The sequence below is a fragment of the Aedes albopictus genome, chromosome 1 (genome assembly GCF_035046485.1).
Source record: "Aedes albopictus strain Foshan chromosome 1, AalbF5, whole genome shotgun sequence".
In the NCBI taxonomy this organism is placed as follows: domain Eukaryota; kingdom Metazoa; phylum Arthropoda; class Insecta; order Diptera; family Culicidae; genus Aedes; species Aedes albopictus.
In genome coordinates, this window is record NC_085136.1 from 185575075 (window position 1) to 185602766 (window position 27692).

At 36.6% G+C, this 27692-nt stretch overlaps 1 protein-coding gene across 3 annotated transcripts in view; it reads left to right on the top strand.

The window, feature by feature from the left end:
* The window catches only part of LOC109405655 (tachykinin-like peptides receptor 99D), a 173331-nt gene extending 151128 nt beyond the window's left edge, over positions 1-22203 (top strand). For all 3 annotated transcript variants that reach the window (XM_019678725.3, XM_029856506.2, XM_029856504.2), the window contains exon 10: positions 21100-22203. In XM_019678725.3, the coding sequence (XP_019534270.1) occupies positions 21100-21458 (359 nt within the window). In that variant the 3' untranslated portion in view covers positions 21459-22203. The remainder of the gene's footprint in view (positions 1-21099) is intronic.
* The last annotated feature ends 5489 nt before the right edge of the window (positions 22204-27692 follow it).

Genomic DNA, 27692 nt, shown 5'->3' on the forward strand with positions numbered 1-27692 from the left:
GCATAAATCTCACTGAATTGTTAATAACTCGACTTGGTATTATTATTGGATGTATAAAATATGTTTTGCAAGTATTCACATTCAACGTACCTCGAAAAAAAAATTGACTTAGTTGAACTAATTCGTGTTATATAAGAGAATAAGTGAAAATTATGCTTCTTCAAAGAAATCTGTTAGGTACGTTGCATAAATCTCACTGAATTGTTAATAACTCGACTTGGTATTATTATTGGATGTATAAAATATGTTTTGCAAGTATTCACATTCAACGTACCTCGAAAAAAATTGACTTAGTTGAACTAATTCGTGTTATATAAGAGAATAAGTGAAAATTATGCTTCTTCAGAGAAATCTGTTAGGTACGTTGCATAAATCTCACTGACTTGTTAATAACTCGACTTGGTATTATTGTTGGATGTATAAAATATGTTTTGCAAGTATTCACATTCAACGTACCTCGAAAATATTTCAGTTAGTTGAACTAATTCGTGTTATATAAGAGAATAAGTGAAAATTATGCTTCTTCAGAGAAATCTGTTAGGTACGTTGCATAAATCTCACTGAATTGTTAATAACCCGACTTGGTATTATTGTTGGATGTATAAAATATGTTTTGCAAGTATTCACATTCAACGTTCCTCGAAAAAAATTGACTTAGTTGAACTAATTCGTATTATATAAGAGAATAAGTGAAAATTATGCTTCTTCAAAGAAATCTGTTAGGTACGTTGCATAAATCTCACTGAATTGTTAACAACTCGACTTGGTTTTATTGTTGGATGTATAAAATATGTTTTGCAAGTATTCACATTCAACGTACCTCGAAAAAAATTGACTTAGTTGAACTAATTCGTGTTATATAAGAGAATAAGTGAAAATTATGCTTCTTCAGAGAAATCTGTTAGGTACGTTGCATAAATCTCACTGAATTGTTAACAACTCGACATGGTTTTATTGTTGGATGTATAAAATATGTTTTGCAAGTATTCACATTCAACGTACCTCAAAAAAAATTGACTTAGTTGAACTAATTCGTGTTATATAAGAGAATAAGTGAAAATTATGCTTCTTCAAAGAAATCTGTTAGGTACGTTGCATAAATCTCACTGAATTGTTAATAACTCGACTTGGTTTTATTGTTGGATGTATAAAATATGTTTTGCAAGTATTCACATTCAACGTACCTCGAAAATATTTCAGTTAGTTGAACTAATTCGTGTTATATAAGAGAATAAGTGAAAATTATGCTTCTTCAGAGAAATCTGTTAGGTACGTTGCATAAATCTCACTGAATTGTTAATAACCCGACTTGGTATTATTGTTGGATGTATAAAATATGTTTTGCAAGTATTCACATTCAACGTACCTCGAAAAAAATTGACTTAGTTGAACTAATTCGTATTATATAAGAGAATAAGTGAAAATTATGCTTCTTCAAAGAAATCTGTTAGGTACGTTGCATAAATCTCACTGAATTGTTAACAACTCGACTTGGTTTTATTGTTGGATGTATAAAATATGTTTTGCAAGTATTCACATTCAACGTACCTCGAAAAAAATTGACTTAGTTGAACTAATTCGTGTTATATAAGAGAATAAGTGAAAATTATGCTTCTTCAGAGAAATCTGTTAGGTACGTTGCATAAATCTCACTGAATTGTTAACAACTCGACATGGTTTTATTGTTGGATGTATAAAATATGTTTTGCAAGTATTCACATTCAACGTACCTCAAAAAAAAATTGACTTAGTTGAACTAATTCGTGTTATATAAGAGAATAAGTGAAAATTATGCTTCTTCAAAGAAATCTGTTAGGTACGTTGCATAAATCTCACTGAATTGTTAATAACTCGACTTGGTTTTATTGTTGGATGTTTAAAATATGTTTTGCAAGTATTCACATTCAACGTACCTCGAAAAAAATTGACTTAGTTGAACTAATTCGTGTTATATAAGAGAATAAGTGAAAATTATGCTTCTTCAGAGAAATCTGTTAGGTACGTTGCATAAATCTCACTGAATTGTTAATAACTCGACTTGGTTTTGTTGTTGGATGTTTAAAATATGTTTTGCAAGTATTCACATTCAACGTACCTCAAAAAAAATTGACTTAGTTGAACTAATTCGTATTATATAAGAGAATAAGAGAAAATTATGCTTCTTCAAAGAAATCTGTTAGGTACGTTGCATAAATCTCACTGAATTGTTAATAACTCGACTTGGTTTTATTGTTGGATGTATAAAATATGTTTTGCAAGTATTCACATTCAACGTACCTCGAAAAAAATTGACTTAGTTGAACTAATTCGTGTTATATAAGAGAATAAGTGAAAATTATGCTTCTTCAGAGAAATCTGTTAGGTACGTTGCATAAATCTCACTGAATTGTTAATAACTCGACTTGGTATTATTGTTGGATGTTTAAAATATGTTTTGCAAGTATTCACATTCAACGTACCTCGAAAAAATTTGACTTAGTTGAACTAATTCGTGTTGTATAAGAGAATAAGTGAAAATTATGCTTCTTCAAAGAAATTTGTTAGGTACGTTGCATAAATCTCACTGAATTGTTAATAACTCGACTTGGTATTATTATTGGATGTATAAAATATGTTTTGCAAGTATTCACATTCAACGTACCTCAAAAAAAATTGACTTAGTTGAACTAATTCGTGTTATATAAGAGAATAAGTGAAAATTATGCTTCTTCAAAGAAATCTGTTAGGTACGTTGCATAAATCTCACTGAATTGTTAATAACTCGACTTGGTTTTATTGTTGGATGTTTAAAATATGTTTTGCAAGTATTCACATTCAACGTACCTCGAAAAAAATTGACTTAGTTGAACTAATTCGTATTATATAAGAGAATAAGTGAAAATTATGCTTCTTCAAAGAAATCTGTTAGGTACGTTGCATAAGTCTCACTGAATTGTTAATAACTCGACTTGGTTTTATTGTTGGATGTTTAAAATATGTTTTGCAAGTATTCACATTCAACGTACCTCGAAAAAAATTGACTCAGTTGAACTAATTCGTGTTATATAAGAGAATAAGTGAAAATTATGCTTCTTCAGAGAAATCTGTTAGGTACGTTGCATAAATCTCACTGAATTGTTAATAACTCGACTTGGTATTATTGTTGGATGTTTAAAATATGTTTTGCAAGTATTCACATTCAACGTACCTCGAAAAAATTTGACTTAGTTGAACTAATTCGTGTTGTATAAGAGAATAAGTGAAAATTATGCTTCTTCAAAGAAATCTGTTAGGTACGTTGCATAAATCTCACTGAATTGTTAATAACCCGACTTGGTATTATTGTTGGATGTATAAAATATGTTTTGCAAGTATTCACATTCAACGTACCTCGAAAATATTTCAGTTAGTTGAACTAATTCGTGTTATATAAGAGAATAAGTGAAAATTATGCTTCTTCAAAGAAATCTGTTAGGTACGTTGCATAAATCTCACTGACTTGTTAATAACTCGACTTGGTTTTATTGTTGGATGTTTAAAATATGTTTTGCAAGTATTCACATTCAACGTACCTCAAAAAAAATTGACTTAGTTGAACTAATTCGTATTATATAAGAGAATAAGTGAAAATTATGCCTCTTCAAAGAAATCTGTTAGGTACGTTGCATAAATCTCACTGAATTGTTAACAACTCGACTTGGTTTTATTGTTGGATGTATAAAATATGTTTTGCAAGTATTCACATTCAACGTACCTCGAAAATATTTCAGTTAGTTGAACTAATTCGTGTTATATAAGAGAATAAGTGAAAATTATGCTTCTTCAGAGAAATCTGTTAGGTACGTTGCATAAATCTCACTGAATTGTTAATAACCCGACTTGGTATTATTGTTGGATGTATAAAATATGTTTTGCAAGTATTCACATTCAACGTACCTCGAAAAAAATTGACTTAGTTGAACTAATTCGTATTATATAAGAGAATAAGTGAAAATTATGCTTCTTCAAAGAAATCTGTTAGGTACGTTGCATAAATCTCACTGAATTGTTAACAACTCGACTTGGTTTTATTGTTGGATGTTTAAAATATGTTTTGCAAGTATTCACATTCAACGTACCTCGAAAAAAATTGACTTAGTTGAACTAATTCGTGTTATATAAGAGAATAAGTGAAAATTATGCTTCTTCAAAGAAATCTGTTAGGTACGTTGCATAAATCTCACTGAATTGTTAACAACTCGACTTGGTTTTATTGTTGGATGTTGAATATTTTCGAGGTACGTTGAATGTGAATACTTGCAAAACATATTTTAAACATCCAACAATAAAACCAAGTCGAGTTGTTAACAATTCAGTGAGATTTATGCAACGTACCTAACAGATTTCTTTGAAGAAGCATAATTTTCACTTATTCTCTTATATAACACGAATTAGTTCAACTAAGTCAATTTTTTTCGAGGTACGTTGAATGTGAATACTTGCAAAACATATTTTAAACATCCAACAATAAAACCAAGTCGAGTTATTAACAATTCAGTGAGATTTATGCAACGTACCTAACAGATTTCTTTGGAGAAGCATAATTTTCACTTATTCTCTTATATAACACGAATTAGTTCAACTAAGTCAATTTTTTTTCGAGGTACGTTGAATGTGAATACTTGCAAAACATATTTTAAACATCCAACAATAATACCAAGTCGAGTTATTAACAATTCAGTGAGATTTATGCAACGTACCTAACAGATTTCTTTGAAGAAGCATAATTTTCACTTATTCTCTTATATAACACGAATTAGTTCAACTAAGTCAATTTTTTTTCGAGGTACGTTGAATGTGAATACTTGCAAAACATATTTTATACATCCAATAATAATACCAAGTCGATTTATTAACAATTCAGTAAGATTTATGCAACGTACCTAACAGATTTCTTTGAAGAAGCATAATTTTCACTTATTCTCTTATATAACACGAATTAGTTCAACTAAGTCAAATTTTTTCGAGGTACGTTGAATGTGAATACTTGCAAAACATATTTTATACATCCAATAATAATACCAAGTCGAGTTATTAACAATTCAGTAAGATTTATGCAACGTACCTAACAGATTTCTTTGAAGAAGCATAATTTTCACTTATTCTCTTATATAACACGAATTAGTTCAACTAAGTCAAATATTTTCGAGGTACGTTGAATGTGCATACTTGCAAAACATATTTTAAACATCCAACAATAATACCAATTCGAGTTATTAACAATTCAGTGAGATTTATGCAACGTACCTAACAAATTTCTTTGAAGAAGCATCATTTTCACTTATTCTCTTATATAACACGAATTAGTTCAACTAAGTCAAATTTTTTCGAGGTACGTTGAATGTGAATACTTGCAAAACATATTTTATACATCCAATAATAATACCAAGTCGAGTTATTAACAATTCAGTAAGATTTATGCAACGTACCTAACAGATTTCTTTGAAGAAGCATTATTTTCACTTATTCTCTTATATAACACGAATTAGTTCAACTAAGTCAATTTTTTTTCGAGGTACGTTGAATGTGAATACTTGCAAAACATATTTTATACATCCAATAATAATACCAAGTCGAGTTATTAACAATTCAGTAAGATTTATGCAACGTACCTAACAGATTTCTTTGAAGAAGCATAATTTTCACTTATTCTCTTATATAACACGAATTAGTTCAACTAAGTCAAATTTTTTCGAGGTACGTTGAATGTGAATACTTGCAAAACATATTTTATACATCCAATAATAATACCAAGTCGAGTTATTAACAATTCAGTAAGATTTATGCAACGTACCTAACAGATTTCTTTGAAGAAGCATAATTTTCACTTATTCTCTTATATAACACGAATTAGTTCAACTAAGTCAAATATTTTCGAGGTACGTTGAATGTGCATACTTGCAAAACATATTTTAAACATCCAACAATAATACCAATTCGAGTTATTAACAATTCAGTGAGATTTATGCAACGTACCTAACAGATTTCTTTGAAGAAGCATAATTTTCACTTATTCTCTTATATAACACGAATTAGTTCAACTAAGTCAATTTTTTTCGAGGTACGTTGAATGTGAATACTTGCAAAACATATTTTATACATCCAATAATAATACCAAGTCGAGTTATTAACAATTCAGTAAGATTTATGCAACGTACCTAACAGATTTCTTTGAAGAAGCATAATTTTCACTTATTCTCTTATATAACACGAATTAGTTCAACTAAGTCAAATTTTTTCGAGGTACGTTGAATGTGAATACTTGCAAAACATATTTTAAACATCCAACAATAATACCAATTCGAGTTATTAACAATTCAGTGAGATTTATGCAACGTACCTAACAGATTTCTTTGAAGAAGCATAATTTTCACTTATTCTCTTATATAACACGAATTAGTTCAACTAAGTCAATTTTTTTTCGAGGTACGTTGAATGTGAATACTTGCAAAACATATTTTATACATCCAATAATAATACCAAGTCGAGTTATTAACAATTCAGTAAGATTTATGCAACGTACCTAACAGATTTCTTTGAAGAAGCATAATTTTCACTTATTCTCTTATATAACACGAATTAGTTCAACTAAGTCAAATATTTTCGAGGTACGTTGAATGTGCATACTTGCAAAACATATTTTAAACATCCAACAATAATACCAATTCGAGTTATTAACAATTCAGTGAGATTTATGCAACGTACCTAACAAATTTCTTTGAAGAAGCATCATTTTCACTTATTCTCTTATATAACACGAATTAGTTCAACTAAGTCAAATTTTTTCGAGGTACGTTGAATGTGAATACTTGCAAAACATATTTTATACATCCAATAATAATACCAAGTCGAGTTATTAACAATTCAGTGAGATTTATGCAACGTACCTAACAGATTTCTTTGAAGAAGCATAATTTTCACTTATTCTCTTATATAACACGAATTAGTTCAACTAAGTCAAATATTTTCGAGGTACGTTGAATGTGCATACTTGCAAAACATATTTTATACATCCAGCAATGATGCCGGGATGAAATAATGTCAGTTAAGTGAGATTTTTATTACTTACGAAAAATTTTCAACGAAATTATTTATTTTCGTATTATTTTCACTTTATATTATGTTCAATCAATATGTTATGTTATATTCAGTCAGTTATCTTTTAGAGCTGTTTTTGTGTTTTTTCTGTTGCATACCTTTAGGCTTTTATTTGCAATGATACATGGTTAGCATACTTTCAGGAGTTTATCAAGTATATTGCTTAAACCTATTAAAAATACGTTTTTTGCCATAAATTAGTCAAATTTGAACTTAAGTATAATCTTTTTTAGGTCAAACATACCTAAAATTTCACAAGGAATCCAATAATGCTGTTTTATTAAACATATAATGTAATTTGAAAAGTTTTATGTAAGAAAGTATGGGAAATTTTGAGGTACGTTAAAAAAGGAGGTCAGATTCGGAAGGTACGCTGTTGGTACATGCAGAAAACCTTAGCGTCGGAAAGATTCATGGAGATTTTCGAAAAAACCACCATCTATCCAGCAGGACACCTGTTTTCTAAGAATTCGTCAGGTACGTCCAAAATCCCGTTAGGTACGCTATGGTACGCACTTGGTACACTCACTTAACGGTCTTTATTTTTGATTTTATGAAAAGTGTCCTGCCAGCTAGATGGACATCTTCTTACCGCCTCGAATCTGGGGCAGATGAACACCACGTGCTCCGGTGTCTCCTCCACGTTCTCGCACTCCGGGCAGAAGGGCGAAACGGCATGGCCAAACCGATGTAGGTACTGTGTGTGTGTGTGTGTGTGTGTGTGTGTGTGTGTGTGTGTGTGTGTGTGTGTGTGTGTGTGTGTGTGTGTGTGTGTGTGTGTGTGTGTGTGTATGTGTGTGTGTGTGTGTGTGTGTGTGTGTGTGTGTGTGTGTGTGTGTGTGTGTGTGTGTGTGTGTGTGTGTGTGTGTGTGTGTGTGTGTGTGTGTGTGTGTGTGTGTGTGTGTGTGTGTGTGTGTGTGTGTGTGTGTGTGTGTGTGTGTGTGTGTGTGTGTGTGTGTGTGTGTGTGTGTGTGTGTGTGTGTTACAAAAAAAAGTCACGCACGTTTCTCAGCCGTCAGATACCCAATTTGGATTCTCTTAGCTCCAAATGAAAGCTACAACATCTTAGTAGAACCCTATTGAATTTTATTACGATCGGACATTTGGTTACCAAGATATCTTTCGAAGAGTACTTGGAGGTAATACAGGTTAGCTTTTTAAGAGAATTTTGACAAAGTGTATCATATTAAATATCTCAGTCGTATGTCAACTGATTTGAGTTCTCTTGGCAGCAAATAAAAGCTACAACATCCTAGTAGAACACTCTGATATCGATTGGACATTTGGTTACTGAGATATCTTTCGAAGAGTAGTTAGGAGTTATACAACTAAACTTTTTGAGATTTTTTACAAAGTGTATCATATTAAATATCCCAGTCGTCTGTCAACCGATTTGGGTTCTCTAAGCACTAAACGAGAACTACAACGTCCTTGTAAATGACCCTGAAATGTGATTTCGATTGGACATTCGGTTACTAAGATATCTTTCGATGAGTATCTCAATATTTATTTTTATTTTCATTTGTTGATGCTATTTTTTTTTAAACCAATCCACTAGCTGCCAATTCAACAATATCTTTAGGACGAATAAAAGGCACAATCATACAAAATAATATTGTTAAATACGAATAACGCAACAATAGTTTAAAACAGTCTTCCCACAAACTCAACACATGTTCAACATCTGTACGTTTTATCGCACTTGTGTTGAATATCAAATGCCAATCATCGGAGTACCTGTGTTTGTAGCGTACTCCGTACCGAAGTGTACTCAAGTACAAAACTTGTGTACGTACAGAAGTACAAAACGAAAATCGGACCGAGCACAAACCGAGAATGAAACCCGAAGCTGCTTTCGGAATGGTAAACGAGTGGTGCCGAAGTGTCAATCGCCGTTCGAGAAAGTTCTTTTTTGCACGATTGCTTCCCATTTCGTTTCGCGCGGTACACGTGTACTGTACATAATGTTCGTACTTGTGTTTAAAACGAACTTTGAACAGAAGTACACGTTTGGGTACAGATTTGTGTGTTGCGGTTTAAACACCAAGTCGGAGTACAGACGCAGTTTAAATACAGCAGTACTCAGCGAGTTCGGTGTTCGTTTGGGAAGACTGGTTTAAATAAGTGTAAGAAGGGTTCTGTTCACCATAGGTGGATTGAATCGGGTTTTTGTTTCGATTAATCGATTTTTTTTATTGATGTTAAAGCCCCACAAAATCGTCCGAATCGTTTTTTTACATTCGATTTTTCTTTCGATTCAAAAATTATGAATTTTCTTCTTTTCAGAATGCATTGTCTCCATGTTATGTATATACAATACACATTTTCGACACAGAGTCGTAAAATGTTCGATGAGCAATCTCAAATTTTGATATTGAATTTATATAGACAAATAAATCATCCCATGAATTTGTACGCCGTGCTGCGAACGGATCATTTTATGGTTTTGCAACTCATGTTTTTCATTATTGATTTTGTGAATTTCACCGAAATCATTAATTGGGGTTAATTTCACGTCGAATACATTGACACTAGCATAAAAAATATTAAAATTTTCTCTGCATCGATATAACGTACCAAGAGAATTATTTTTTGTACGTTATATCGAAGAGTACCTGTATCAATGTTTTCAGAGGTTGCGGCAATATTAACTTTGGATGTTGCATTGTTGCAGTACCTAGCGAAGCCATGAAATGTTGATGTTGGGTGGATGCAATAACCTTATGGTGTTACAAATTAATTAAAAAAAATGGAAAACATTCTAAAGTGACCCCTCCTACGCATCGCGAATTTAATTCAAACATCAATGGCAATCACTTTGTGTCGCTCCTGCAAATTTCTCGGACTCAGTCTCCGTTCCGGCTGTGTTAGTTGATTCTCTTTAATTTTTATTTCATCACTTGCTGCAATGAGCGTGGTTTTGCAAAAACCATGTTTTCCATCAAGAAAAAATGATTCGCCCCAGGGTGCCCGTCTGCGCCGTGATGGAAGCATTCAAAAACGAGAGCTCTAATTCAAAGGGATGAAAAAAAAAATCTGCCATGGAGTAAAAACCTTTGTCATGACAACACGTTGCATACCATCAGGGGACGACACCTGGGCTGTGGTGCAACTATACCAAAGGTTCTCAACTGATAATTTCGATGAGTGAAAACACCTTTTTTTTTCTCTACACAGGAGTACAGGACGGTTTTCTGCTATAACATGATCAATTTTAAACCAATTCACATGCACATTTGTACACAGATACGGTTAGTACTACCCGTGTACGGAAAATCAAGTGGATAGGTTCAAAATTGAGCGAGATATAGCAAATAGAATTACCCGTGCAAAGTAAGAACCTGGTGTTATGGCCTTATTTTTGAATCTGGCTTTATGTTTTAGGACCTGGACTCACTCTATCAAAATTCATTTTTTGAATACAGTGAATGCACTGCCTATGATCGCATATCAGTCCCATATTTGCTGGGCTTCCTGTTCATATAGGACAGTTATGCGATCACAGACAGAAAAGTTCTTAAAAAAAGTGTGATGAAAGTTGATGAGTTGCCCAATTTCCTTGTTACCAACTGTTGTTTTTAAAAAGTATTTAATCTTACTTCACAGTTTGTACTTTACAAGTGGCTATGCTTTGTAAATCGTGAATAATAGATTCAAAATAATTTGGTGAGTTCGATTCAAGTGACTTCCTGTATTTATCTTGTGTGAGTTGTTGAATATGTAGTTTTAGGATTTGATTACCGATTTTATTTCACATACACTACCCGTCATAAGTACGGACTCACAAAAAGTATTGCAACAATATTGCATCACCCTGACTCACCTCGGTATCTCCAAAACCTGAGAACTTACAAAGATGCTGTCTTCAGCAAAGTTATTCAGGAGCCCAAAAGCAACAACTTTTCTGAAGGCGGCATTTTTGTAGGTGATCTGGTTTTAGAGATATCGAGGTGAGTAAGGGTGATGCAATATTGTTGCAATACTTTTTGTGAGTCCGTACTTATGACGGGTAGTGTAAATTTGTTTTAATCTGGTGGGTGTACAGCTCAGGAATTATTTTTTGAAGAAATTGTTGGAGTAGTTTTTGATAAAGTCCATAAATAATTACTAGATGAATCTTAGAAGTTTTGTATAGATTTCGTCAGGTAATTCAATTACAAATTCCATAGTTTTTTCTGTTGGGTAACTTATCACTGCGACCAACTTTCTGATCTTTTGCAATTAAAATTCTATCATAATTTGCTCATGGATTGCTAGAGACTTCTTCAGGAATTTCTTCAATGTTTTTCAGAAACGCAGTTTTTTAGATTTCTGGTCTATGCAGACAGAGCCATTCATGGAAAAAATCCTGGAAAATGATAGAATCGACTAATTCAATAATTTTTCTTCTCATTTTCTTGTACATCGGAAATGCATTACAATCATTAAAGCGGCCAGGCCTACTGTGTAGCCGTAGCGTTATTGGTTTTAAAATTAAGCCATTGAGTGGGGACATCTCGTACCAACCGGCCAACTTTTTAGAGAACAAAATATGCTGATGGGGATGACAAAGTTAAGAAGGTTAATGTCACACTTAGGTCCTTTGCTTCCTGGGATGAAACACAGGTATTTAGTCCGTGTCGTGGCCCTTATGCATAGTCTTGAGCGCCTTTACTCGATCTCTAAAATGAAACAAACTGGGTGCGAGGAAAATGTTGTGTAATCAAAACTTAGTTTTCGAAGTTTATAATGCTCCCTTAGGGGAAAGAGAGAAATCGTAGTTCGAAAAGGTCTCACCGATTTACCGATTTATCTGGAAACTGCTGTTCCTCAGTGTTCACGAGGAATCCTCAACGTTACCAGGACAAACTGGTATCTGCAGCTGAATCACTGTGTAGTATCGAGTCAAAGCTGCTGCTTCTTGGCATTAGCTCTTCCTACTTTTCCTTTGCATCGTTTCCAATCGACACGAAATCACACAAAAATAAATCTTTGTAGTCTGTACCATGATTTGTAATTGGGTTGTTTAGTAAATGAAATATTGCCATTTTCTTTAGACTAATCGAAAGAGCTCATTTTTCTGAGTATAAAGTGATTTTATTGCGTTCCAATTCCTTTGTTTTGATGGTTAAATAAACAAAACAGTTTTAATTTCCTTGGATAGAATGTGTTACCGTTTAGGTACTTTTACCCTAAGAGATAAGCCCAAACAGAGCGAGAGTGGCACTCTCACATTAAACCGGATGAGAGAACAGACCAGCAGTATACTGCTGTTCGGCAAGAAGAGCATGAGTGCCATAGTATTAAAAATAAAAATAATGATAGACACAAAATTAAACACAAAATAAAGATCCCGATCAGTAACCGAGCCGACCCTGAAAGAGTGTCTTGAGGGCCGAAGCAGAGAGTTAGAGCTCATGGGAGTGAGGGTAACAAATGGCGCCCAACTAACTGATAAAACTGATCTGGGATGCAAGACGAGTGAACTGGAGTGAGATAGGGTCAAAGCTATAGGAATTCTCGTTCTGTGAAGGCTGGTTTCGAAAGTGAAGGTGCTGATAGCGTTTCATTATCCGCTTGAAAGTTTGATTAGATCTTTTTTTTCAATTCGTTTCTACTTACTAGTGCGCGAACACTCGCAAAAGCATTCACCTAGAATAATAAATTACCAAATCTCGGGTTTTTTTTTGTCATCGTTGAGACCGTTAGATTTGCAACGGATTTTTGATTAATGGGTCTTGATTCTACCCTGCAGTGAAACACGTGGTTTCAGAATTGAACAATCTCTAGGAATTTTTGAAATATACATCGTTTGTGCTGGACGATTGATTTTGCTTGGATTACGTGTAAAAGAAAATCGTTAGAGATGGAGTTGCAATCGTTGTATAAGCAGATGAATGTTTCGCATCTGTCTATTGACGAGGTTGAGCATGAGTTACTAATTCGTAACATTTTCTACGGTTTAGATGAGCATGAGAGCATCAAGAGACGTAAACTAAAGGACCGAATGAGAGCCGAGAGAGATATGGACAATGTAGCTGTGATCCATTCTCCAACGTGGAGGGATACTGCTGAGGAAATTTCGATTATCAAATCAAAATTAAAAGTAATTGGTGGTTTGTTGGAGAACCAAAAAACCGACGCTCGCCAGCGTGAGAAACTCAAAACACGCTTGGTGCATTACAGAGTTAGGGCATTTCTACTATCCCGAGTTTCGCAATCTCAGAAGCATTCGAATGAAATTTTGGAAATTAGCAAGTATGCCGTAGCCTTGCTGCAAATGTTTTTCCCTGATCCGAATGATCAAGCTGGAAAATGTTGCGGCGAACCACATGATTTGGAACAAGACGTGAACGAAGCTTTGGAAGATTTCAGAAATGAAATTGATGTACTAAATGAGTCAACCAGCGCTAAAAATCTCGATTCGGCTTTGAGTCAAGATGAAGCTGTAGGAGGAGTTGATGAAAGTGTAATGAAGAAGGAAAAGGAATTGGATAAATCTATGAAAAAGTCGGAAGCTATATTGAAGAAATTATCAGAATATGAGAAAGGGGACAATACTGGAGCTGCTGATCTAATTCAGCACTTCAAAAGTTTTGTTATACAAACTACCGAAGAAGAGAAAACTCGCAGGGAAAAGGAAATTGAACTGGAAAAGCAAAGAATCAAGGAAGCCGAGCAGAACGTTGAAAGAAAACGACGGCTCGAGAAGCTTCTTCTTACGCTGAATGAAAAGATGAAGACTGAACCAGGAATGGTTAAACTGGAATTTCCAAAACCGGTAGAAGAAGTAGGTGCTTCAAGTGAGCACGAAATTCAGAACAGGGACAGTGACATGAATTTAAAAATAACCAAAGCTGAGCGCCTAATGGAATCCAACAATTCGAATGCAAAAAGTAGCTCGGATAGTTCGTCTGAAGATAGCGCAGGTCACGAATCAGAACAGGGAAATAATCGAAGGGTAAAGAAGCTGGCAAAGAAAAACCGAAAGAAGCACTCATCGGGTGCCCGTCATAAAAGAAGTAGGAAAATTAGTTTCTCTACTGAGTCCCTTGAGGACTCTACTACTCGAAGTTCAGACTCACCAATTTCGGCTTCGGAAAGCAGTTATACTTCCGAGAGCTCAGATACAAGACACGGTAGGAAGAAGAGCAGGCAAAGAAGAGGGTCGAAAAAGCCTCTGAAAAGAGTTCCAATTTCAGACTGGAGATTGAAGTATGACGGCAAAGATAATGGTCGTAAATTAGGAGAGTTTCTGAAGGAAGTGAAGATGAGGAGTAAGGCAGAAGATATTTCGGACCGAGAACTTTTCAGGGGAGCAATCCATTTATTTTCTGGGAGAGCAAAAGACTGGCTAATCGAAGGGCTAGAAAATAGAGATTTCAGAACGTGGTCTCAATTGAAATCAGAGCTGAAGCGAGAATTTCTCCCTCCAGATCTCGATTTCCAGTTGGAGATTCAAGCCACGAATCGAAAACAGGCTAGAGGGGAGAAATTTGTGGATTATTTCCACGATATTCTCAAATTGTTTCAATCGATGACTCGTCCTATTTCGGAGAGACGAAAATTCGATATAGTGTGGCGAAACATGCGTTTTGACTACAAAAATGCCATGACAGGAGCCAATATCAGATCGCTGTCGAAACTCAAACGTTTTGGCAGAGTTGTGGATGAAAACAATTGGGCTAATTTCCAAAAGCCATTTGAAAATCCCACGCGATCCCGTACCAGTCAGGTGAGCGAAATCGCCAGTTCTAATCAACTGAGTAAAAGCAGCAAATCACAAACTAAATCGGAAAGACCCAGAACCGAACAAAGTACACTTAAATCTGGAAGTGAATCCAAACAGAGCAATAAGGGTCATAGTAGACAGGAGGTTGAGCTCAAACTGAAGGGAGAACCATCGAAAAACTTGCAAGAGCTTGTCGACCAATACAAACGACCGGCTATCGGCATTTGCTACAACTGTCGTAGACAAGGCCATCACTATGGGGAATGCTCCCAAGACCGACGAAAGTTTTGTCGTATCTGTGGGTTCCCCGATGTGCTCACAAAAACCTGCCCATATTGCCCAAAAAACGAGGAGAGCTCGGCCTAGAGGAGGAAGCCGAAGCTATCCAATCAAACCCTCCTAGCCTCGACGATATTTACACAAACCTGCGACAGAATGGCTTCGAGCCAGTTTCTGTAGAGGAATATGAGACTGAAGAGACTGTTGAAGAAATTTTCGTTAGGGTCGTAGGAGACGCCAGACCATTCATCAAGGTAAACATACTAGGAAAAGAGATTTTGGGGCTCCTAGATAGCGGAGCACAGCGGACCGTACTTGGCATAGGGTCTCGCAAATTAATTAAAGAACTTGGTCTTAAAGTTTATCCCTCAGAGGTGACAATTAAGACCGCATCAGGAGCAGGAATTGAGATAGAAGGGTATGTTAATTTACCAATTACTTACAATCAAGAATGCCATATAATCCCGGCCTTGATTGCTCCCAAATTGAACCGTAGGTTAATATTGGGCTACGAAGATTTTTGGAAAGCTTTCAGACTACAACTCACGTTTCTCAAATCATCAGAGCTTTACGAACTTGACACGATCGCAAGTGAGAGTCAAAATGAGCAGCATGAGCAGGACGAATTGAGTGATGAACAGATGCAAAGACTGGAGGAAGTGAAGGGACTATATAAAGGATCAGTGGAGGGGGAAGTGCTCGATACCACTTCGTTGATATCGCACAGAATAGAAATCAAAGACGAATTTTCACATGCACCACCGATCCGTATTAACCCTTACCCCACTTCCCCAGAAATGCAATCCAAGATCAATAGGGAAATCGACAAAATGATCACTCAGGGAGTGATCGAAAAATCAAAAAGTGAATGGGCTTTGAGTACCGTACCTGTGCTTAAGCCAACAGGTGAGGTTCGACTTTGTTTAGACACCCGACGTTTAAACGAACGTACAAAACGGGATGCCTATCCTCTCCCGCATCAGGACAGGATACTGAGTAGATTGGGGTCCTGTAAGTATTTGTCTACGATTGACCTTACAAAGGCTTTCCTGCAAATACCACTGGATCCCAGTTCACGAAAGTACACTGCATTCTCGGTGCTAGGGAGAGGATTATTTCAATTTACCCGATTACCATTCGGACTCGTAAACAGTCCGTCTACTTTGTCACGACTGATGGACGATGTTCTCGGCTATGGCGAATTGGAGCCGGGTGTTTTCGTCTATCTCGACGACATCGTCGTAGCTAGCGAAACATTCGAGGCGCATATCCGAAGTCTGCGAGAGGTTGCCGAGCGCTTGAGAAAAGCGAATCTCTCGGTAAATATGGAGAAGTCGAAGTTCTGCTTGAAAGAACTTCCATACTTAGGCTATATTCTCTCGTCAAAGGGCCTTCGGCCAAACCCTGAAAGGATTGAGGCGATTATTAACTACGAGAGGCCAAATTCCATACGATCGCTTCGAAGGTTTCTTGGAATGGCCAATTATTACAGGCGATTTGTTCCACTTTTCAGCGAGTACACTGCTCCATTGACCAACCTGCTTCGAAATAAGCCGAAATCGATCCGGTGGAACGAGTCTGCTGAACAAGCGTTCTCGAAAATCAAAGAATGTTTAATTACGGCCCCAGTGTTATGCAATCCCGATTTCGATTTACCCTTCGTGATCCAGTCAGATGCGAGTGACTGTGCGATTGCGGCTATCCTAACGCAAGAGCACCCAGAGGGGGAGAAAATTATTGCGTACTTCTCCCAGAAGCTCTCCCCGGCACAGCAATCATACGCAGCATCAGAAAAAGAGGGACTTGCAGTACTTTCGGCAATAGAAAAGTTTCGTCCGTATATCGATGGTACGCATTTCACGGTGGTAACAGACGCATCCGCCTTAACGCATATCATGAAGGGCAAGTGGAGGACCTCCTCCAGGTTAAGCCGTTGGAGCATTGAGCTCCAAGGGTATGATATGGAGATCCGTCATCGCCGCGGACGGGACAACATAATACCCGATGCATTGTCCCGTGCTGTAGAAACTATAGACGTTTTAGATACCTGGTATTCCACTCTGTGGGATCAAGTTCAGAATAACCCCGACGATCATCTAGATTATAAAATAGAGGACGGCAAACTTTATAAATTTGTCCCTTCTAAGACTGAGGCACTAGACTATGTTTTTGAATGGAAAGTATGTGCTCCGGAAAGCTCGCGAGAGGCGATTCTCAGAGCGGAGCATGATGAAGCTTTCCATATTGGCTATGAAAAGCTCCTCGACAAAGTGCGCAGGAAATATTTTTGGCCTCGTATGGCATCTACCATACGAAAATATGTTGAGAGATGCGAGACATGTAAGGTATGTAAACCTTCGAATGTCTCCCAGCATCCGGAGATGGGAAGGCAGAGGATCTGTACAAAGCCTTTCCAAATCCTCGCCATCGACTTTATACAATCACTACCACGAAGCAAATCTGGAAATAGCCACTTACTGGTGTTGATGGATTTGTTTTCGAAGTGGACACTTCTATTTCCGGTGAGAAAAATTAGTACCGACATAGTCATCAAAGCTATGGAAGAGCTCTGGTTTCGTAGGTACTCTGTGCCCGAAATCCTCATAAGCGATAATGCTAGCACTTTTCTCAGCAAGGACTTCAAGAGTTTCCTTGAGCGCTATGGGGTTGTTCACTGGGCCAACGCGCGGCATCATAGCCAGGCCAACCCTGTTGAACGATTAAACAGGACAATCAATTCATGTATCCGCACATATGTGAAACAAGACCAGAAAACTTGGGATACGAAAATATCCGAAGTTGAACATACTTTGAACAACACGGTCCACTCCTCTACCGGGTTCTCACCCTACCGAATTTTATTTGGCCATGAAATTATTGTTAGAGGAGAAGAGCATCGACTAGATGTCGACACCAGGGACATTTCAGAGAATGAGAGGCAGGAGCAACGGTTGAATATAGACCAGAAGGTTTACGATTCAGTCATCCAAAATTTGAAGAAAGCTCACGATAAGAGTACGAAAAACTACAATTTGCGACATCGCAAATCCGCACCCGTTTATGTCGTAGGACAAAAAGTCTACCGCAAAAGTTTTGCTCAATCGGTAGCAGGAGAAAGTTTCAACGCGAAATTGGGACCCGCCTATATTCCGTGTCGAATAATCTCAAGACGGGGTACGAGCTCATATGAGCTCGAAGATGAGTCTGGCAAAAATTTGGGAATCTTTTCGGCAGCTGATTTGAAGCCGGGGATTCCAGAATGATAAATTTGTTCTTGTAAATAACTTTCAACTTACTACTTAACTTGTACATATTAGATAAGAAAATAGACAATAAAAACCACCAAGTTCAATAGCTTATTACGTCATAGAATAGGTTCATCGCTCAGGTCAAGGTCACATCCAGGTCAAAGTCAAGGTCAGAAGATAAAAGTGAGCAAATTAAGTTCAAACGGCTCATTTAGCTAGTACAGCAATGAAATTTGGATTTGCCAAAAATTTTAAATGAAAAACACTGTCAAAGTAGTCTTTGTAGTTTTTGTCGAGGGTAATCAGCGTCGTTGAAATATAACTGATAAATGAGTCCAACCGAAGAATGTCCATTTTCAATCCTCGCGTAGCAGATCTTTCTTACACCGGTTCAGTCTGCATTACGTCTCTAGAAAACACTTAGTCTTTTTGCTCCATTGTATATTGCCAAAACAACTCGTCAATTCTGTGTACTGTTAGAGTCAGCAGAAAGCACAATAGGCTGGGAAAGAATACGGTCGAAACAGAGATCACGTCAGTCCTCCAGCAAAGACGATGTACGTTTGAGTAACAGCTTGATTTGATGGTACTCACTTAGCCAAAGAGATTGAATATCTTCCTCTGAGTGCCGCAAAGGTACTTAGATGACGGGGAGAATATAAGATCAAATAATCAATTCGGAATAAAAAAATGAATTCGTTATGATTTCACAAGAAATAGTGAAGCGTTAAAATTTGGTAGTTTATCCATCTAGATGTTTTCTATTGTGAAAGTCGAGTCCGCTTGATGAAAAAGCACCTCAAACCTAGGTAGGAATAAATTGAATAAGATCATGTTAAAATAAATCGAGAACTTCGTCATCGATTTATTTTAGGGGGGAAGGTAGGGTAGTGTTACCGTTTAGGTACCTTTTACCCTAAGAGATAAGCCCAAACAGAGCGAGAGTGGCACTCTCACATTAAACCGGATGAGAGAACAGACCAGCAGTATACTGCTGTTCGGCAAGAAGAGCATGAGTGCCATAGTATTAAAAATAAAAATAATGATAGACACAAAATTAAACACAAAATAACGATCCCGATCAGTAACCGAGCCGACCCTGAAAGAGTGTCTTGAGGGCCGAAGCAGAGAGTTAGAGCTCATGGGAGTGAGGGTAACAAATGACAGTTCAATTGATAAAGTGACAGTTCGCCCCGAACAAAAAATTTTCCCCATACAAACTGTAAATAATTTTAAAAAAAAGTTCCCGGGCACCAACAATAATGAAATTTTGGATTTAGACTAATTTTTGGACGGAGATTCCGATTATGCAATAATCTGGATACCCCTAAAGAAACCAATTCCTGTAACTGGCCTGAGACCGAGGTAACACAAAATAAGAAGCTTCGATCACTTAACTACTTAACACAGTTAAAGTTTTCGATAGAAGGTGTTACGCTGTCAATTGATTTTACAAGCCGATTTAAGAAAAAAAAACTCTAACAGGAAATCATTGTCAAACGCTATAAATAAATAAATATTCAGTTTCGGTTTCAATGGATTACTGCACGAATCTATACTGGCCTGCTTACTCTCACACGTCGGCACCGCTCAAACGTCAAATTTCCTGTGAGAGTAAGCAGGCCAGCAAAAAATCGTGCAGAAGTTCATACAACACTTTTCAGTCAATTAAGGCAGCAATCCGACGAATTGAAATTGCATGAGCACAACAAAACTGACAGCCAGATTTTCCACACTTCCGCTCGCATTCAGGGACTGCTGCGTTCTGTCACAGTTTTTTTGGTTTTCCTTCAAAAACTATTTAAACACAATTGCTCCAAAGATTCGTCTTTGTTGTATTTGAACAGTATCTATGAAATTCTTATAAAATCCTGGAATGAAACACCCACAAAGAAATGTTTCGTAAAATTACTTTGAGATTTTAAAGGTTTTTTCTCGGAAATATCAAAGTATATTTGACAATATATGACAAGGAATTTCTTATTATTTTGGCATTTTTTATAGGGATTTCACCCAATTTCCAGTAAATTAAAAAAAAAACTTTCTTTAAAATTTATAAATTCTTAGAAGAAATAATAGGAAGAACTACTAAACAAAAAAAATAGCCAAAGCAGATTCCGCAAATCTATTGAAGATATTTCTGGAAACCTGTCTGGAATATTTTCAAATAAATTGGAAGCCAAACTTTTTGATTTAAAAGAATAACTAAATTTTTATTGTACCTTCCGAAGCTAATTAAGAAAAAATGCTCTAGATTGGTCAATTTTAAAGCTACATAAAAAATGTCTTCACCAGTTTGCCCAACTTTGCCGAAGAATGTATTAAGTAAATTCTTGCAAATCAAAAAAAAAAATCTCCAATTTCTTTGAAAATGTGGAGTACCCTAATATTTTGTACATTCGAAAGGGGAACAACTTTATGGAAGAATATATTTGTCTAAATATCATTTCAATGCATTTTCCTCGTAAATCTTGATCCTGGACCACTTCACAATGGTACAGCCAAAATCCACTTCGATTCATCCGAAAAATAAGTATACTTAAAGTGTCTAGAGGTCTCGATTGTTACCCCACTCTATATTTTTCCAAATATTTTTTCTAATATTTGACTCATATAAGTATTTTACAGCTTTTTTTGGAACATTAGCTGAACTTTGAGAACTTCTGCTCCATTCTATTATAACGGCCATTCTAACGTTCTTGATTTCTATTTTTTCTTCTCTTTTTCTCATTCCTGTTGCTGCAGGATCCGTTCACATTCCAATGCACTTGTCTACGTGTCAACATCACCCAGCAACTAGTTCAACTTCCTTTTCACAAAAACTTCCGCCAAGAAATGAAAGCTTTCCGACCAGATCAAACACGGTGACATCCAGCAATGGACATCGCATTCTTCACCACTCCTACCACCAGCAGCATCATAATCATCAGTCGCTGCTGCAGTCGTCAAAGAAGTCGAGCAAGAACAACAGTAACAACAGCAGCAATAGTCCTAGTCCCGCTCTCATATCAAGCAATCTCAATAGCTTTAAAAACAATAGTGCTCTTGGCACATTTAATAATGATGACATTTCCAACGGTGCTGATAACCAATTGCTGTCCTGACTTGGCACGTCGCCACTCTGAGAAGGAAATGCGCACACCAGATGATACGTACCTACAATTTTACAAATCTCTCACTTTGCACAGCATCGAACAAACCATTTGCAACTATTTTAAGCTCAATGATAGAACACCGAGGTCTATTTAATTTTATAATATTTTGGGACGTATTTCCGCATATCAGTCTTCTCTGTAAAAAATAAAAACTGAAAAATAAACTCTTCCAAACACAATAGTGCGAAAAGTTTACTGAAAGGAAATCGAATTTCAAAAAAATCTTTAGAAATTCAATCGAAATCTTATACATCAGAAATAAACATACATGTTGCAAATGTTTTGTTCCATCCTGTCTGCATCGCTGGGAAATGAGGCGAAGCGACCCACTGTTATCGCAGACAAGGCTATCAACGTTAGTTGTGTAAACTTCCACCAACATAATTAGGTGAGAATAGGTTCCCCATCCGCATGAACTAGGCCAGACAGACACTGAATGGACCAACTACATTAGATGTACCTCTCTAGGATACGAGCCTGCTATCTCAAATGTCGAGCTCTTCCTTTTCCCTCTCCCCACATGATATTAACTGTTAAACTGTTGAATTGTGATTTGAAGAACAAACGAACCGGTACAACGCCATTATATCAGTGTTAGATACCTGCAGAAGAATGTGAATAAATTCTAGCCTAAATCATTGTGTATATTTGCAGAACAATCATGCAAAACAGACTAGATATATTTATAATCTGATGTGTTGTGTTGTGTTTTCCAATGATTGAGAAATTTCCTTGAAATAGAGATTAAGCAACACAGGTCGTCAGTTAGCCTAGTGGTTGAGGCTATGGATCGCCAATCCGGAGATGGCGGGTTCGATTCCCGTTCCGGTCAGAAAGTGTATTATTGACCTCGCCTCACAATATACAAATTCATGTAATGGCAGGCAAAGAAAGCCCTTCAATTAATAACTGTGGAAGTGCTCAAAGATCACTCAGTTGAAGCGAGGCAGGCAAAGTCCCAGTGGGGACCTAGAGCCACAGAGAAGAAGAAGAAACACAATGAATGTTGTAGTATTGTGTAGCAAATAATTATTTTCTACTTCGTTATATATACTACACCCACGAACATTTGCCCGAAAACTAGTTCATTTAGCTTCCTTAGGCTATCCCCCAAAATACCCATGTATATGTCATGTTCTAATAACAAAGAGAATAACAATGAACGAACTCACCGACTAATCATATTCAGCTGGTTGTCTGTGTTTGCCTTTGGCGTCTATATCTAATAGTTTTAGAATGCCCTTCAAACCATATCAAATGTTCACTCGCTCACACCACTCGCTGAGTCTCCGGTCATTAAACGAAGGATAAATACAAAAAAAAACAAATATGCGAATACATGACCCGAGGAGAGGAGCTGAAAGACAATTAGGGTAAAACGGTATAATGCGCCCACCGGGGCAAAACGCCCCTCTTCATTTTCTAGCGATTCAAGCGTTTTTCGCATGCGTGATCGACAAGAAATCTCAAATATTGAAGAATTATTGCCATCAAGCTGGTCCCTTAGTGGATTGGTACAGAAAAGCAATAAAAATATCAAAAAGCCTGAAATCGAGGCTTTTGGCGTAATATTCTACCTCTTGTGAGCTGACTTCATTGTAAACGAAGCAAGTTCTCTTCGCTTGTGTTATTTTGAAACTTTTATGCAGTTAAACACTTGTTGGAAGACCCTTCTAGGATAAGCATATGGTGGAATTATCCCCTGGGACAGTTTTATCACGGGGCTGGACGTTTTTCTTTTGATGGGGCGTATTGCCCCGTTTGTTTTGAAAAGGCAAATTTTGGAACGTTTCCGAAAAACGTTTCAAGGCTTCCATAGTCACCTCTCCAAAGGCAAAGTTTGCATGCAACACTTCACTAACTTTAGTAACAACGATTTGCAGTGAACAATAGATGGAATAAGGCGCCAGTTTCAGATATATTGCCATTTCTGCTTAGGGGGGACATATTATACCTGTTTATTAGGGTGGCCCACACTTATATGAAAAACAAAAATTTCGAAAAATACCAAGTCTTACCTCCTAAATCAGTTGTTTTGGACTCCCAGAAGCTACGTTCAAAATTTGAGCAAAATCGGTTGAGCCTAAGGGGGCGCTCAAAACGCTTGAAGTTTGTATGGGAAAACTTGGCCAAATGTATGCAGAAATTTTAAGTTTTCGAATTTTGCCGCTAGGTGGCGCTGTAAGCGTTCAATAATCAAACCCTTTGGTATTATTGTAGGTGACTATATGCCAGAGAACTTTGTCCAAGACCGCGAAGTGATCCGACGGCTGTGAAAAAAGTTATACCCTAGGCAAAGTGAGGCCAAGTATTGAGATTTCATTATTGATATTATTCCTTTACATGTATTGGAAAAATAAAAATAAAGTTTATCCTCACTTTTCCTAGGGTATAACTTTTTTCACAGACGTTGGATCACTTTGTGGTCTTCGACAAAGTTGTTTGGCATATATTCACCTACAATAATACCAAAGGGTTTGATTATTGAACGCTTACAGCGCCACCTAGTGGCAAAATTCGAAAACTTAAAATTTCTGCATACATTTGGCCAAGTTTTCCCATACAAACTACAAGCGTTTTGAGCGCCCCCTTAGGCTCAACCGATTTTGCTCAAATTTTGAACGTAGCTTCTGGGAGTCCAAAACAACTGATTGAGGAGGTAAGACTCGGCATTTTTCGAAATTTTTGTTTTTCATAAAAGTGTGGGCCACCTTACTGTTTACCCTACTCGGATGCAGCAGTAGCGGACTCCTGCATCTTATTCTCTGAAAATGCCTACGGAACTAACGCACTTGAAAACACGATCTGACAAACAGAAAAACAATCAGTCGGATGCAGAAGTGACGGACACATGCATCTAATTTTCCGAAAATGCCAGCGAAACTGACGTTTCCCTCCAGCATTCGCGAAAACACTATCCGACGAACCGAAAAACAATCACTCGGAAGCAGCAGCAGCGAACTCCTACGCCCACTTTACCGGAAATGCCAGCTTTATTAATTGTCATCAATGCTATAAACTGAAATTTGAACTGATTTGGCTGAAGTTATTGAGATTTATCGGAATGGTCATAAGGGTTTCTGAAGGATTGAACATAAATTAAAATCTTTCGTTTAGAAGTAGTTTGCAAAAAAAAAAAAAATATAGGCGACGGACTGTCGGGGTGACCGCCGGGCACGTTGCGGGGTGGAGGAGACTGCGGAACTACACAGATCGAAAAAAGAGTGTAAAATTCTGTGACATATGATGCACATGATTGGAGCGTGGGATATCACAGAAGTTTACATGACATATCATGTAAAAGTTATAAAATATCATGTGAACTTCCATTATATGTCATAAATTCAGCATGACTCTGTGTGTTTACATGACATATAACTAAGGGTATGCGGTATGGGATTTTTTCAAAGCGAAACGAAACGAAACGAAATATAATATTTCTGATACGATGCGGTACGAAACGAAACGAAATTCAAAAATGTTTCGTGAGATCGATACGAAATCCTAATTCACTCGGTATTTTTCGAAACGAAACGAAATTTTCGAAAAAGTTCCGCGGAATTTAGCAGATACATCAATTTTGTGCGAATTGATACTGCGTGTTTGCGGTGGCGCGAATTGCATTTCCATAAATATTTTCATCCCCTTGCTTCTTTTGCTACAGTGTCATTCATTGTTTAACCATTTTTTGCGACATATTGAAAATTTGAATAATTACACCAATTACCCAATAAGATTGCTCCAATGAAGATTGCTCCAATGACTTAACAAGAGCACATCAATAATGTGACTATGCTATAAGATGATCTCATATCGATTGTTTATCAGAGACCTGAAGCAATCATAAGGAAACGTCAGCCAGATGTTCACCATTCAAGCTTTGTTTAATGGCGTACCTTCTGGAGAAAGCCTTTAATCTAAACCTAAAATTGATAGATGATTTAATTAATTAGAAAATGCCCAGTAAAGCTCATATAGAAAGACTAAAATATTAACACGCAATGAAACGGCAAAAATTACCAATAGCCATTATCTCACAGAAATAATATTAAAAACTATCAAAGTCTTGAATAACCGATAGACGCCTTCTTTTTATCATCTGCACAAAAAACTATTCAAAAATATCCATAGGATCGCCAGTTATCCAACAAAAACCGAAATTTTTATTGCTTCATCCATACAAAGTGTTAGGCGATTTTGATCAAGTTTATTTCTAATTTCTAATTTTTAATTGAGCGATAATATAGCTGCCAAAGCATACCTATCGAGCAAGATGATGGCAAGGTTGCGACCATTCATTTGCAAAGATTTACATTCATTTGCTATTATCTCAGTTCAGAAGCATGCTATCGAAAAACAATGTATAGATGAATTTAACCTTGTAGTTTTATCTAAAAGTTTGCCGAATAACATTGGGGTCGCAAACGTATACCAAAGTCGTGAGCGAGCTGTGAAGGCAACTCTCCACGCGATGAATGTAAATTTCATTCACGCTGTGGAAAGTTGCCTTCACAGCTCGCTCACGACTTTGGAATGCGTGTGCGACCCCAATGTTATTCGGCAAACTTTTAGATAAAACTACAAGGTTAAATTCATCCATACATTGTTTTTCGATAGCATGCTTCTGAACTGAGATAATAGCAAATGAATGTAAATCTTTGCAAATGAATGGTTGCAACCTTGGATGATGGTAGGTCCAAGATAAGAAATATATTTGAGATTTTTTTGTGTTTTTAATATAGAACCTGAGAGTGTATTGCCACCAGTTAGCCTAGAGGTTAAGGCTATGGGTCGCCAATCTGGGGACGACGGGTTCGATTCCCGTTCCAGTCAGGAAAATTTTCTCAGCACACAATGTGCAAAATCATGCAATGGCAGGCAACGAAAGCCCTTTAATTAATAACTGTGGAAGTGCTTCCAAGAACACTAAGCTGAAGCGAGGCAGGCCAAGCCCCAGTGCGGACGTGGAGCCACAAAAAAGAAGAAGAAGAAGAAAAAGTGTATTGTCTCTCGCTATTCGAGATATTTTTTATTAAAACACTTTTCAGTAACTTGAGATTAGCAAGATCTTCGATAGATGATGTGGACATTGACACTATTTATTTGTTTTCGAAACTTTTTAGACATTCCGCGGAATTCCGTTTGATTTCGCCAAAATCTATTTTTTGAAGACGAAATTTTTAGAATTTGGCGAAACGAAACGAAATTTAAAATCATAAATTTCGCCTAGGTGAATTCCGTGGAATTCCGCGGAATTTCGTTTCGAGGTGTATTTGGCGAAATTTTTCGGTATACCGCATACCCTTACATATAACACAAATTTACATGATATATCATGTAAACCATCATAACACTAAGTTAGGCTTTAGGACAGAAGGTCGAAGGACAAATGGTCGAAGGACAAAAGGTCGAAGGACAAAAGGTCGAATGGACAAAAGGTCGAATGGACAAAAGGTCGAATGGACAAAAGGTCGAATGGACAAAAGGTCGAATGGACAAAAGGTCGAATGGACAAAAGGTCGAATGGACAAAAGGTCGAATGGACAAAAGGTGGAATGGACAAAAGGTCGAATGGACAAAAGGTCGAATGGACAAAAGGTCGAATGGACAAAAGGTCGAATGGACAAAAGGTCGAATGGACAAAAGGTCGAAGGGACAAAAGGTCGAAGGGACAAAAGGTCGAATAGACAAAAGGTCGAATGGACAAAAGGTCGAATGGTTCATGTTCTTGCTCATTGAGAGAAACATTATGGTGCTTTTATAGTAATCATATGTATTTCAGCCACTGACATTTCTATAGGAAATTTTTCCTTCTTTTGTTTATAGGCTATTCTTTCAAGCTGTGTTGGTGTAGTATTTAATGGCAATTTAGTTTGATTTTTTGTTCAGTAATTTTTCCTTCTTAAATTTATAGGCTGTTCTTTTAAGTTTTGTTACTGAATAATTTATCGACTATTTAGGTACTTATAATTTAATCAGAAATTTTGCTTTCTTTAATTCAATAGCTGTTCTTTATATCTCTACTGCAGAAAAAAATACTACTTGTGATTAGTGATCATCCGGGATGATTCATCCCCTCTTGGATTTATAGGTAGTTCCGACGAATTACACTGTATAAGTATAAATAATTTCTTCGAATTTCGACTGCTGGTGATTATGTTGGGAGGTATGGCGTTCAGTCTT